Consider the following 15,497-nt stretch of genomic DNA (forward strand, 5'->3'; position numbering starts at 1 on the left):
GACAGGTTTCTCAATTTCTTTCTTAGATTTTTGCATTCTTCATCAAACCATTTGTCATTATTGTTAATTTTCTTCGGTTTTCTATTTGAGATTTTTTGATTTGATAGGGAAGCTGAGAGGTCAAATATACTGTTAAGATTTTCTACTGCCAAGTTTACACCTTCACTATTACAGTGGAACGTTTTACCCAGGAAATTGTCTAAGAGGGATTGAATTTGTTGTTGCCTAATTGTTTTTTTGGTAGGTTTCCAAACTGCATTCCTTCCATCTATAGCATTTCTCTCTGTGTGTGTGTCTCTCTCTCTCTCTCTCTCTCTCTGTGTCTCTCTCTCTCTCTCTCTCTCTCTGTGTGTGTCTCTCTCTCTCTCTGTGTGTGTGTGTGTGTGTGTCTTTCTCTCTCTGTGTGTGTGTGTCTTTCTCTCTCTGTGTGTGTGTGTCTTTCTCTCTCTCTGTCTCTCTCTCTCTCTCTCTCTCTGTGTCTCTAGTACCTGGGTCATGTAGAGGTGGAGGAGTCCAGAGGAATGCACATCTGTGAGGATGCAGTGAAGCAGCTCAAGACGGTAGGTAGAGGTCTTCCTGTCTGTCTTCCTGTCTGTTTCTCTCACACGCACTGGACCATATGTTTAAATAAGCCCCCGTAGCTACAGAGCCTTCAAAGTATTCAGGCCCCTTGAATTTTTCCACCTTTTTGTTACATTAAACATTTATTCTAAAATAGATTTTATTTATTTTTTTCCTCATCAAACTACACACAATACCCCATAATGACAAAGCGAAAACAGGTTTTTAGACATTTCTGCCAATGTATAAAAAAATATGTAAAACAGAAATACCTTATTTCTATATATATTTATTTGAAATTGAGCTCAGGTGCATCCTGTTTCCATTGATCATCATTGAGATGTTTCTACAACTTGATTAGAGTCCACCTGTGGTAAATGTTATTTATTGGACATGATTTGGAAAGGCACACGCCTGTCTATATAAGGTCCCACAAGTTAACAGTTCATGTCAGAGCAAAAACCAAGCAAAGAATTGTCCGTAGAGCTCCGAGACAGGATTGTGTCGAGGCACAGATCTGGGGAAGGTTACCAAAACATTTAGGCAGCATTGAAGGTCCCCAAGAACACAGTGGCCTCCATCATTCTTAAGTGGAAGAAGTTTGGAACCACCAAGACTCTTCCCAGAGCTGGGAGAAGGTGACCAAGAACCCCATGGTCACTCTGAGCTCTAGAGTTCCTCTGTGGAGATGAGAACCTTCCCGAAGGACAACCATCTCTGTAGCACTCCACCAATCCGGCCTTTATGGTAGAGTGGCCAGACGGAAACCACTTCTCCGTAAAAGACATCATGATGTGGGGATGTTTTTAAGCGGCAGGACCTGAGAGACTAGTCAGGATCGAGGCAAAGATGAACGGAGCAAAGTACAGAGAGATCCTTGATGAAAATCTGCTCCAGAGCGCTCAGGACCTCAGACTGGGGGTGAATGTTCACCTTCCAACAGGACAACGACCCTAAGCACACAGCCAAGACAACGCAGGAGTGGCTTCGGAACAAGTCTCTGAATGTCCTTGAGTGGCCCAGCAAGAGCCCGGACTTCAACACAATCTAACATCTCTGGAGAAACCTGAAAATAGCTGTTCAGTGACGCTCCCCATCCAACCTGACAGATCTTGAGAGGATCTGCAGAGAAGAATGGGAGAAACTCCCAAATACAGGTGTGCCAAGCTTGTAGTGTCATACCCAAGAAGACTGTAGACTGTAATCTCTGCAAAAGGTTCTTCAACAAAGTACTGAGTAAAGGGTCTGAATACTTATGTAAATGTGATTTTTCAAAAACCTGTTTTTGCTTTGTCATTATGGGATATTGTGTGTAGATTGAGGGGGGAGGAAAACAATTTCATACATTTTAGAATAAGGCTGTAATGTAACAAAATGTGGAAAAGTCGAGGGGTCAGAAAACTTTACGAAGGCACTGTGTTGGCCTGTGGGCTCTCCAGAACAGGGAGCTCTCCTCTCCAGAACAGGGAGCTCTCCTCTCCAGAACAGGGAGCTCTCCTCTCCAGAACAGGGAGCTCTCCTCTCCAGAACAGGGAGCTCTCCTCTCCAGAACAGGGAGCCCTCCTCTCCTCCTCTCTATTCCCCATTTGTCTATTTGTAATCTCTCACGGTGTAGTTAAGTGGCTAGTATCCTTCCATTCCCTAGTGTGTTTCTAGCCAGTCTTCCCCTGTATCCCCTGGATGACCTGTCACACAGACAGACACACGTGTAGCCACCTGCCTCTTTTGGGAGGGTGACTCTGTCTAGGAGAGCAGCCCTGCCTCATTTGGGAGTGTTGGGACAGAATGTGTGACTCTGTCTAGGAGAGCAGTCCTGCCTCATTTGGGATGGTGACTCTGTCTAGGAGAGCAGCCCTGCCTCATTTGGGAGTGTTGGGACAGAATGTGTGACTCTGTCTAGGAGAGCAGTCCTGCCTCATTTGGGATGGTGACTCTGTCTAGGAGAGCTGCCCTGCCTTATTTGGGAGGGTGACTCTGTCTAGGAGCGCAGCCCTGCCTCATTTGGGAGGCAGACTGCGAACCCTTGTTCTGAGAAATGAAGGCTATTCCATGTGAGAAATTGCCAAGAAACTGAAGATCTCGTACAGCGCTGTGTACTACTCCCTTCGCAGAACAGCGCAAACTGTCTCTAACCAGAATAGAACAAGGAGTGGGAGGCTCCGTTGCACAACTGAGCAAGAGGACAGGTACTTTATTGGCTAGTTTGAGAAACAGACGCCTCACAAGTCCTCAACTGGCAGCTTCATTAAATAGTACCCGCAAAACACCAGTCTCAACGTCAACAGTGAAGAGGTGACTCCAGGATGCTCTCGACCCACTTCACTACAGCCCTGTCGATGTGAATGGTGGCGTGCCCTGCCCTCCGTTTCCTGTAGTCCACGATAATCTCCTTTTAACCTGCTGACGTTGATGCGGAGGTTCTCCTGGCACCACACTGCCAGGTCTCTGACCTCCTCCCTATAGACTGTCTCATCGTTGTCGGCGATCAGGCTTATCTCCAACAACATGTAATGATGGCGTTGGAGTCGTGCATGGCCAATCAGTCGTTGTAGAAACAGAGAGTACAGGAGGGGACTAAGCACGTACCCCTGAGGGGCGCCCATGTTAAGGTTCAGCATGGCGGATGTGGTGTTGCCTACCTTCACCACCTGGGGGCCGCCTGTCAGGAAGTCTAGGATCCAGTTGCGATGGACAGAGAACACCACCGTGGATTTTAAGAAGGCTCAGCAAAGGCTATTCTTCTTAAGGTAGCTCCGATCCGTCGACGGTCTGCTACGAAATGCTCCGTGGTTTTTTTAATAGTGTTGTGGCTTAGTGTCCTGTTTTACATTGCAATCTGCTGGGGGGGGGGGGGGGGGTGTGTAACATCACGATGGAGGCTGCAAACAGGCTAAACAAAATTATCAAGAACGCTGGATCTACCATCGGCACCAAGCAGGACGAACTAGAGCCCGTGCTGGATAAATTGGTCCTCAAAGAGATTAGAATTATGGTGGCAAACACTAGCCAGCCCCTCCACAGTACCTGGAGCATCACAGTGATATAACAACCACTAGTCACCTCCTCCACAGTACCTGGAGCATCACAGTGATATAACCACCACTAGCCAGCCCCTCCACAGTACCTGGAGCATCACAGTGACATAATCACCACTAGCCAGCCCCTCCACAGTACCTGGAGCATCACAGTGATATAACCACCACTAGCCAGCCCCTCCACAGTACCTGGAGCATCACAGTGATATAACCACCACAAGCCAGCCCCTTCACAGTACCTGGAGCATCACAGTGATATAACCACCACTAGTCACCTCCTCCACAGTACCTGGAGCTTCACAGTGATATAACCACCACTAGTCACCTCCTCCACAGTACCTGGGGCGTCACAGTGATATAACCACCACTAGTCACCCCCTCCACAGTACCTAGAGCATCACAGTGATATAACCACACTAGTCACAGTGATATAACCACCACTAGTCACAGTGATATAACCAACACTAGTCACAGTGATATAACCACTACTAGTCACAGTGATATAACCACTACTAGTCACAGTGATATAACCACTACTAGTCACAGTGATATAACCACCACTAGTCACCTCCTCCACAGTACCCGGAGCATCACAGTGATATAACCACCACTAGCCACAGTGATATAACCACCACTAGTCACCTCCTCCACAGTACCTGGAGCATCACAGTGATATAACCACCACTAGTCACAGTGATATAACCACTACTAGTCACAGTGATATAACCACCACTAGCCACAGTGATATAACCACCACTAGCCAGCCCCTCCACAGTACCTGGAGCATCACAGTGCGATGACAGATTTATTTTACTCAGGGCCAAAACAGAACGTTTTCGCCGATCCTTTTTAACACACTTAGACAAATCATCAATGGATATACAAAAAAACTGTGTCCATGTTGTGTTTTTTTATGGTCTATTTACTGGTATTGGTTGTTGCAGTCACATTTCCCCTCCAGGGGATTAATGCAATACTATCTAATCTATCTTTATATGATCCATGACCAGACTTTCAAAGCATAGTCACTTAGACAGGTTACCTTGGTGTTCTTGGGCGCGGGGACTATGGTGGTCTGTTTGTTGGTATTACAGACTCGGACAGGGAGAGGTTGAAACATGACAGTGAAGACGCTTGCCAGCTGTCAGCACACATGCTCTGAGTACGCGTGGGTCCTGGTAATCTGTCTTGTGAATATTAACCTGTTAAAGGTCTTACCCACATCGGCTACGGAGAGCGTGATCACACAGTCGTCCGGGAACAGCTGGTGCTCTCATGCGTGGTTCAGTGTTGCTTGCCTCGAAGCGAGTATAGAAGGCATTTAGCTCGTCTGGTAGGCTCGCGTCAGTTTTCAAGCCCTGCCACATCTGACGAGCATCAGGTTGCAGTGGGATTTCTTATAAGTGTCAGACTTATTGTCCCGCTCCTTGAAAGCAGTAGCTCTAGCCTTTAGCTTAGTGTAGATGATGCCTGTAATCCATGGCTTCTGGTTGGGATATGTACGGTCACTGTGGGGATGACTCGAGGCACTTATTAATGAAGCCAGTGACTGTGGTAAACTCCTCAACGCCAATATAAATCCCAGATGAATCACCTTCCAATATGATTCACCTTCCAATATGATTCACCTTACAATATGATTCACCTTAAAAATTTAATCACTACTCCCCTCAAACTGGATCCCTCTATTCATCCATCTATCGCTTCACTCACTCACTCATTCATTCACTCATTCATTCCTAATCCAGCTTCACTCCTCCAACCCCTCCTTCCCCCCATAAACAATGACATACACACCTGTCTTCCACCCACACACACACACCTATACCCTCAACTTGACATTCTAAATGTAGCCATCGGTCATTGGTAACATTGTGCGTCCTTGTCCCCCCCCCCACCCACCTTCTCCTGTACCAATCCCACAACAGGACAGGAAATTCTTCAAGGGCTTCTTTACTAAAGTAAGTTGTGCTTTTGTGTGTGAAGGCCAAGTGCCTGTCTCTTTCCTTGCCCTTAATATAACCCCCTCACTCTCTGATTATGGCTGACTGTACTACTGGGTCAGGCCACCAGGAACTGTCTGGGACCTCACCAACAAACTACCTGGAGACGTGTGTGTGTGTGTGTGTGTGTGTGTGTGTGTGTGTGTGTGTGTGTGTGTGTGTGTGTGTGTGTGTGTGTGTGTGTGTGTGTCTCACCAGCTCTTCTTCCATCAGAGAAGGATCAAGACGAGACCTGTGTGAATGACTTAGCCTGTCCTGTGTGTACCGTCTCTGTCTCTGTGTGTTATTTAACTTAAGGAACTGGTTGGCCATTGTTTCAGTTGCTTTGTTGTAGTCAACTTTCTTCCTCATTCCAGTCTGGGTACTCACAACACAACACCTACTCATGACTTCCTCATTCCAGTCTGGGTACTCACAAAACCTACTCATGACTTCCTCATTCCAGTCTGGGTACTCACAACATCTACTCATGACATCCTTTCTCTTCCTCATTCGTCTGAGTACTCACAACACAACACCTAATCATGACTTCCTCATTCCAGTCTGGGTACTCACACCTACTCATGACTTCCTCTCTCTTCCTCATTCCAGTCTGGGTACTCACAACAAAACACCTACTCATGACTTCCTCTCTCCTCCTCATTCCAGTCTGGGTACTCACAACACAACACCTACTCATGACTTCCTCATTTCAGTCTGGGTACTCACAACACAACACCTACTCATGACTTCCTCATTCCAGTCTGGGTACTCACAAAACCTACTCATGACTTCCTTTCTCTTCCTCATTCCAGTCTGAGTACTCACAACACAGCACCTACTCATGACTGCCTCTCTCTTCCTCATTCCAGTCTGGGTACTCACAACACAACACCTACTCATGACTTCCTCTCTCTTCCTCATTCCAGTCCGGGTACTCACAACACCTACTCATGACTCTCTCCTAACCTTCCTTTACAATGTTTGACTTTCAGTTTTTCCTCTGTTTCCAGGTTGGGATTTGTGTTTGTGTGCGTGACATATGTGTGTCTCTCATCTTTGTAACTCTCCTGGTCTCTTTCTCATCTGTTTGTCTCTTTCTCATCTCTGTTTCTGTCTCTTTCTCATCTCTGTTTCTGTCTCTTTCTCATCTCTGTTTCTGTCTCTTTCTCATCTCTGTTTCTGTCATCTGTGTGTGTCTTTTTGTCTGCAGGCAGGGAAGAAGGCAGTGAGAGCAGTGCTATGGGTCTCAGCAGACGGTCTCCGTGTAGTAGATGACAAAACTAAGGTAAGGGATCTCCTGCTATGCTGTCTGAACAGCTAGGTCACACACCCACGTGGCACAGACATAGTGTTTGATTGAATCTAATCAAGCACTTCTTGAGAGCCCATGAGCTCATGTTGCGCAACAGTTCTGTAGGCCATGCAATTGCGAGAGAAAACAGTGATGGCCTCTAATAAAAAGAGGAGGATCCCATCAGCTTTCTATAGGCCTACTTTATTTATTTCTCAACTTTCCTAATATTAAGCACATTAAGCACATCCTAATATTAAGCACATTAAGCACACGGGAGTATAGCCTACCTGGCTGCCATGAAAATGAACCGCGGGAAAAGCGTCCTCCAGTCTCTAAGTGCATAGATGACATCTATTTTTCCCGCTGCCCCTGTTTCGAGACAGGTGTATGATAATGGTCCATTTCTAAATCCAAACAAATTTCACACATGCACAAAATCATTTATGTAAATACAAGATTAAGTCAAGAATAGTCTGATGGGTGACAATATTAGCCCAGAGTAAGGCAAGAAGCAATGTGAACTTTTTTTTTTTTTCAACTTTTTCTAATCATAGTCGCACATCTCATGTAGTAGCCTGGCCTATATGTTTTGTATCACAACTGAAGTGGCCAAATAACGTCTTAAAATTCAGCACATTCATCTGCTTCACAACGGGTGTAGAGCCTAACAGGCTCGGAAAGTTTTCAGACTCCCTTGACTTTTTCCAAATTTTGTTAAGGTTACAGCCTTATTATCAAATTGACTAATTGTATTTTTTCCTCATCAATCTACACACAATACCCCATAACGACAAATCAAAAACTATTTTGTTTGTGAATTTATAATAATAACTGATTTCCATAAGTATTCAGACCCTTTACTCAGTACTTTGTTGAAGCACCTTTGGCAGCGATTACAGCCTCCAGTCTTCTTGGGTATGATGCTACAAGCTTGGAACACCTGTATTTGGGGTGTTTCTCCCATTCTTCTCAGCAGACCCTCTCAAGCTCTGTCAGGATGGATGGGGAGCGTCGCTGCACAGCTATTTTCAGTTTTCTCCAGAGATGTTCGATCGGGTTCAAGTCCGGGCTCTGGCTGGGTCACTCAAGGACATTCAGAGACTTGTTCCGAAGCCACTCCTGCTTTGTCTTGGCTGTGTGCTTAGGGTTGTTGTCCTGTTGGAAGGTGAATCTTCAACCCAGTCTGAGGTCCTGAGAGCTCTGGAGCAGGTTTTCATCAAGGATCTCTCTGTACTTTGTTCTGTTCATCTATCCCTCAATCCTGACTAGTCTCTCAGTCCCTGCTGTTGAAAAATATCCCCACAGCATGATGCTGCCACCACCAAGATTCACAGTAGGGATGATGACAGGTTTCCTCCAGATGTGACGCTTTGCATTCAGGCCAAAGAGTTTAATATTGGTTTCATCAGACCAGAGAATCTTGTTTCTCATGGTCTGAGAGTCCTTTAGGTGCCTTTTGGCAAACTCCAAGTGGGCTGTCATGTGCCTTTTACTTAGGAGTGGCTTCCGTTTGGCCTCTCTACCATAAAGACCTGATTGGTGGAGTGCTGCAGAGATGTTTGTCCTTCTGGAAGGTTCTCCCATCTCCACAGAGGAACTTTGGTGCTCTGTCAGAGTGACTATCGGGTTCTTGGTCACCTCCCTGACCAAGGCCCTTCTCTCCCGATTACTCTGTTTGGCTGGGCAGCCAACTCCAGGAAGAGTTTTGGTGGTTCCAAACTTCATCCATTTAAGAATGATGGAGGCCACTGTGTTCTTGGGGACCTTCAATGTTGCAGACATTTTTTGGTACCCTTGCCCAGATCTGTGCCTCAACGCAACCCTGTCTCGGAGCTCTACGAACAATTCCTTCGACCTCATGGCTTTGTTTTTGCTCTGACATGCACTGTCAACTGGGTGACCTTATAGACTGGTGTGTGCCTTTCCAAATCATGTCCAATCAATTGAATTTACCACAGCTGGACTCCAGTCAAGTTGTAGAAACATCAAGGATGATCAATGAAAACAGGATGCACCTGAGCTCAATTTAGAGCCTCAAATCAAAGGGTCTGAATAATTCTGTTTTATTTTTAATACATCTATAAATCTATAAACCTTTTATTATGGGTTATTGTGTGTAGATTGAGGATTTTTAAAATTTCATTTTACAATAAGGCTGTAACGTTGGAAAAAGTCAAGGGGTCTGCATACTTTCCGAATGCAGCGTGTTCAAGTTTGGGGAAGATAATTTTCACCATAAAAATGCACCTTTTTATAATAAAAGCATTAAATGCATAATTGCATTTGTGGTCACTTTTGAGAATGGAGTGTTTTCCTGCTATTGGAACATTTGTGCTTAGACCCTACTGCCTTGTGCGCATTTCTGTGTTCATAATGTGAAGAAACAGACAAATAGTTTATCAGCATTTTAACCTAAATGTTCTGATCTGCTGCGTCAGCTAGTGGTTTTATTAATTTGAGATCTATCGCATCCCACCACTGTCCCAGACTAATGTTTGGAATATTTATTTCTCGCACAGAATAGAATGGGTCAACTTATGTACTATGGGGGATAGTAGATTGACATAGGCTAGTGCTTTTGCTGTTTGTTAGGCCTACTCATCTTGTTGGCTGACGAAAAGTAAATGTGGACAGTTCTTCCAACATCTTCAATATGCACCTCGGAATTGGATGAGGATGGGCACAGTTGCGTCCCCGATGTGTTTGTCTTCACTTGTAGCCTGTGAGAATGACCAGATTCACCACGTGATGGAGAGCCGAGTGAGATGAGAGGTGCTTCGGAGCAGGCAGCACTCAGGTAGAAGGGTACAGTGACCACTGGCCCAGGAAAAGGCATGGATTTTTTTAGGGTGCATTACAGCCACACAAAGGGGATGCTGCCGGGAAATTTGCGGCATTATCAAGTGCTTGTCAAATTATGAATGAGAGACTGATGAAGTGTGTTCAGCCTGCACAAAAAAACACAACAAAGAAGAGCTCATGCATTTCACGCAACTTTTTTCAAATCGTCATTAGTCTCATCGTGGAGTCTTAGAATGTATTAACAATCCAAACATATAGAACAAGTGAAGTTACATTAATAACTCTAAATGAAGCATCTAGGAGTACTTAACCACTCAGCACAGAATAGCCCCATGTGCACACTCTCTCAAATCATACTATAATATAAAATAATGCCACGGAATTCTAAGCAGATCTTGTCTGTTAAATGAACTAGTGTAGCCCACAGCCATATGTCACAGCCAGATCAGGACCCTAACATAAGGACAACTCCGAGTATGTTATTCTGTTCTTCTGACTACATTTTCTTCATATCATGTTTCTTTAGACCTGTCTAAAATAAATAATGGATGTATTGTGAAGGTGTAGGATATATTACATGGATTTATTAAGACTTGTTAAAAATGTAGATGTTCCAAAGGTCTGGAAGCCAGGAGATTATGTGTTTATGTTAATTAAAAGGTCTGGAAGCCAGGAGATTCTAAATGTGTTTATGCTAATTAAAAGGTCTGGAAGCCAGGAGATTCTAAATGTGTTTATGCTAATTGAAAGGTCTGGAAGCCAGGAGATTCTAAATGTGTTTATGTTAATTAAAACGTCTGGAAGCCAGGAGATTCTAAATGTGTTTATGTTAATTGCCGTGAGACCGACCAGTTATTGTCTTGACAATCACCTGCTGACTAAAATTCGTGACTGCCACAACGTGTTAAACCTCAGCCAGAGGAAATGCTTTGTGGAAGTTTGGCTTTCTCAAAAGAGGAAATTCTTACACCCCCATTGACTTGCAAAAGTTTCACTTTAAAAAACAAAACAACTTATGAACTAGTAACGTTTTGGTCGACCCAAACGTTCCTCTTTTTTTGTAGCTGGTTATATACTTCAGTACACCTGCTATAGAAAATTCCTTGATGGACCATGAGCACGGCATGTCCCTATTCAACTGTGGGATCTGCTGCCACCTGCTGGATGAAGCCAATATTACATGGAGACTTATTGTGTCAAGCCAGAAGCATTATGAAGTAACTAACACTCCATACATCCTTATGATATTTGTGTCCATACATCCTTATGATACTTGTGTCCATACATCCTTATGATACTTGCGTCCATACATCCTGCTGATACTTGTAGCCATACATCCTTATGATACTTGTAGCCATACATCCTTATGATACTTGTAGCCATACATCCTTATGATACTTGTAGCCATACATCCTGATGATACTTGTAGCCATACATCCTGGTGATACTTGTAGCCATACATCCTGGTGATACTTCTAGCCATACATCCTGATGATACTTGGGTCCATACAGCCTGATGATACTTGTCTCCATACATCCTGATGATACTTGTGTCCATACATCTTGATGATACTTGTGTCCATACATCTTGATGATACTTGTGTCCATACATCTTGCTGATACTTGTGTCCATACATCCTGCTGATACTTGTGTCCATACATCCTTATGATACTTGTGTCCATACACCCTGCTGATACTTGTCTCCATACACCCTGCTGATACTTGTCTCCATACACCCTGCTGATACTTGTGTCCATACATCCTGATGATACTTGTAGCCATACATCCTGCTGATACTTGTAGCCATACATCCTGCTGATACTTGTAGCCATACATCCTGATGATACTTGTAGCCATACATCCTGATGATACTTGTGTCCATACATCCTGATGATACTTGTCTCCATACATCCTGATGATACTTGTCTCCATACATCCTGATGATACTTGTGTCCATACATCCTGCTGATACTTGTGTCCATAAATCCTGCTGATACTTGTCTCCATACATCCTGCTGATACTTGTCTCCATACATCCTGCTGATACTTGTCTCCATACATCCTGCTGATACTTGTGTCCATACATCCTGCTGATACTTGTCTCCATACATCCTGCTGATACTTGTCTCCATACATCCTGCTGATACTTGTGTCCATACATCCTGCTGATACTTGTGACATCACTCACAAGTACTTTCAATGTAAAGGAATGTAGATAGGACATCTGGACAGGATGTGTTTGATCATGTTGTAATGACAGTCAGGGTAATGTGTCCTCTCTGTAAAACCGGACGTTTCTTCACTAGGAACCAGACACAACGGAACAGGGAAGGACGTATCTGAATTTGTCTGATAAAATGTCTAGTTTTCATAGCAACATTTTTTTCGTTTCGAATAACTGGTTTCTAACTAATGAATACACCCCTTAGGTAATGCTGAAATAGTCTGTGTAATGATGATGTTGTAATGTGGTGATGTTGTAATGTGGTGATGTTGTAATGGGATGATGCTGTAATGGGATGATGCTGTAATGGGATGATGCTGTAATGGGATGATGCTGTAATGGGATGATGCTGTAATGGGATGATGCTGTAATGGGATGATGTTGTAATGGGATGATGTGGTGATGTTGTAATGTGGTAATGTTGTAATGTGGTAATGTTGTAATGTGGTGATGTTGTAATGTGGTGATGTTGTAATGGGATGGTGTTGTAATGGGATGGTGTTGTAATGGGATGGTGTTGTAATGTGGTAATGTTGTAATGTTGTAATGTGGTGATGTTGTAATGTGGTGATGTTGTAATGGGATGGTGTTGTAATGTTGTAATGTGGTAATGTTGTGATGTGATATTGTTGTGATGTGATAATGTGGTGATGTTGTAACTGGATGGTGTTGTAACTGGATGGTGTTGTAATGTGGTGATGTTGTAATGTGGTAATGTCTCTGTAGGACCTGATCCTAGACCAGACAATAGAGAAAGTATCGTTCTGCGCTCCGGACAGGAACTTTGAGAGAGCGTTCTCCTACATCTGTAGAGATGGAACTACGAGACGCTGGATCTGCCACTGCTTCATGGCTATCAAGGACTCGGTAAGACCCTAACCTGTTACCCTCACCCCTAAACCAGGCCCTAACCTGTTACCCTAACCTGTTACCCTCACCCCTAAACCAGGCCCTAGCCTGTTACCCTCACACCTAAACCAGGCCCTAACCTGTTACCCTAATCTGTTACCCTAAACCAGACCCTAACCTGTTACCCTAAACCAGACCCTAACCTGTTACCCTCACCCCTAAACCAGGCCCTAACCTGTTACCCTAACCTGTTACCCTAACCTGTTACCCTCACCCCTAAACCAGGCCCTAGCCTGTTACCCTAACCTGTTACCCTCACCCCTAAACCAGGCCCTAGCCTGTTACCCTAACCTGTTACCCTAAACCATACCCTAACCTGTTACCCTCAACCCTAAACCAGACCCTAACCTGTTACCCTCAACCCTAAACCAGACCCTAACCTGTTACCCTCACCCCTAAACCAGACCCTACCCTGTTACCCTAACCTGTTACCCTCACCCCTAAACCAGACCCTAACCCCTAAACCAGACCCTAACCTGTTACCCTCAACCCTAAACCAGACCCTAACCTGTTACCCTAAACCAGACCCTAACCTGTTACCCTAACCCCTAAACCAGACCCTAACCTGTTACCCTCAACCAGACCCTAACCTGTTACCCTCAACCCTAAACCAGGCCCTAACCTGTTACCCTCACCCCTAAACCAGACCCTAACCTGTTACCCTAACCCCTAAACCAGACCCTAACCTGTTACCCTAACCCCTAAACCAGACCCTAACCTGTTACCCTCAATCCTAAACCAGGCCCTAACCTGTTACCCTAACCCCTAAACCAGGCCCTAACCTGTTACCCTAAACCAGACCCTAACCTGTTACCCTCACCCCTAAACCAGACCCTAACCTGTTACCCTAAACCAGACCCTAACCTGTTACCCTAAACTAGACCCTAACCTGTTACCCTAAACTAGACCCTAACCTGTTACCCTAACCCCTAAACCAGACCCTAACCTGTTACCCTAACCCCTAAACCAGACCCTAACCTGTTACCCTCAACCCTAAACCAGGCCCTAACCTGTTACCCTCACCCCTAAACCAGACCCTAACCTGTTACCCTAACCCCTAAACCAGGCCCTAACCTGTTACCCTAACCTGTTACCCTCCCCCCTAAACCAGACCCTAACCTGTTACCCTCACCCCTAAACCAGACCCTAACCTGTTACCCTAACCCCTAAACCAGACCCTAACCTGTTACCCTAAACCAGACCCTGACCTGTTACCCTCACCCCTAAACCAGGCCCTAACCTGTTACCCTAACCCCTAAACCAGACCCTAACCTGTTACCCTAACCCCTAAACCAGACCCTAACCTGTTACCCTAAACCAGACCCTAACCTGTTACCCTAACCCCTAAACCAGACCCTAACCTGTTACCCTAACCCCTAAACCAGACCCTAACCTGTTACCCTCAATCCTAAACCAGGCCCTAACCTGTTACCCTAACCTGTTACCCTAACCCCTAAACCAGGCCCTAACCTGTTACCCTAAACCCTAAACCAGACCCTAACCTGTTACCCTCACCCCTAAACCAGACCCTAACCTGTTACCCTAAACCAGACCCTAACCTGTTACCCTAAACTAGACCCTAACCTGTTACCCTCACCCCTAAACCAGACCCTAACCTGTTACCCTCAACCCTAAACCAGACCCTAACCTGTTACCCTCAACCCCTAAACCAGACCCTAACCTGTTACCCTAAACCAGACCCTAACCTGTTACCCTAAACCAGACCCTAACCTGTTACCCTAAACCAGACCCTAACCTGTTACCCTCACCCCTAAACCAGACCCTAACCTGTTGCCCTAACCCCTAAACCAGACCCTAACCTGTTACCCTAACCCCTAAACCAGACCCTAACCCCTAAACCAGACCCTAACCTGTTACCCTAACCCCTAAACCAGGTCCTAACCTGTTACCCTAACCCCTAAACCAGACCCTAACCTGTTACCCTAACCCCTAAACCAGCCCATAACCTGTTACCCTAACCTGTTACCCTCACCCCTAAACCAGGCCCTAACCTGTTACCCTAACCCCTAAACCAGACCCTAACCTGTTACCCTAACCCCTAAACCAAGCCCTAACCTGTTACCGTAACCCCTAAACCAAGCCCTAACCTGTTACCGTAACCCCTAAACCAGGCCCTAACCTGTTACCCTAACCCCTAAACCAGGCCCTAACCTGTTACCCTAACCCCTAAACCAGACCCTAACCTGTTACCCTAACCCCTAAACCAGACCCTAGCTTGTTACCCTAACCCCTAAACCAGGCCCTAACCTGTTACCCTAACCCCTAAACCAGCCCATAACCCTTACCCTTTAACTTTTACCCTAAACCCCACCTCCTAACCCCTAAACCAGCCCATAACCCCTAAACTAGACCCTAACCTGTTACCCTAACCCCTAAACCAGCCCATAACCCTTACCCTTTAACTTTTACCCTAAACCCCACCTCCTAACCCCTAAACCAGCCCATAACCTCTAAACTAGACCCTAACCTGTTACCCTAACCCCTAAACCAGTCCATAACCCTTACCCTTTAACTTTTACCCTAAACCCCACCTCCTAACCCCTAAACCAGCCCATAACCCTTACCCTTTAACTTTTACCCTTAAACCCCACCTCCTAACCCCTAAACCAGCCCATAACCCTTACCCTTTAACTTTTACCCTAAACCCCACCTCCTAACCCCTAAA

At 45.2% G+C, this 15,497-nt stretch overlaps 1 protein-coding gene across 1 annotated transcript in view; it reads left to right on the forward strand.

Annotated features, from left to right (window-relative positions):
• numb (NUMB endocytic adaptor protein) overlaps positions 1-15,497 on the forward strand; it is a 60,566-nt gene that overhangs the window by 30,491 nt on the left and 14,578 nt on the right. Inside the window, exons 3-6 of the mRNA XM_031787656.1 lie at positions 486-560; positions 5,525-5,557; positions 6,792-6,866; positions 12,629-12,769. Of these exons, the coding sequence (XP_031643516.1) occupies positions 486-560; positions 5,525-5,557; positions 6,792-6,866; positions 12,629-12,769 (324 nt within the window). The remainder of the gene's footprint in view (positions 1-485; positions 561-5,524; positions 5,558-6,791; positions 6,867-12,628; positions 12,770-15,497) is intronic.

Source organism: Oncorhynchus kisutch, linkage group LG14 (assembly GCF_002021735.2).
Source record: "Oncorhynchus kisutch isolate 150728-3 linkage group LG14, Okis_V2, whole genome shotgun sequence".
In the NCBI taxonomy this organism is placed as follows: domain Eukaryota; kingdom Metazoa; phylum Chordata; class Actinopteri; order Salmoniformes; family Salmonidae; genus Oncorhynchus; species Oncorhynchus kisutch.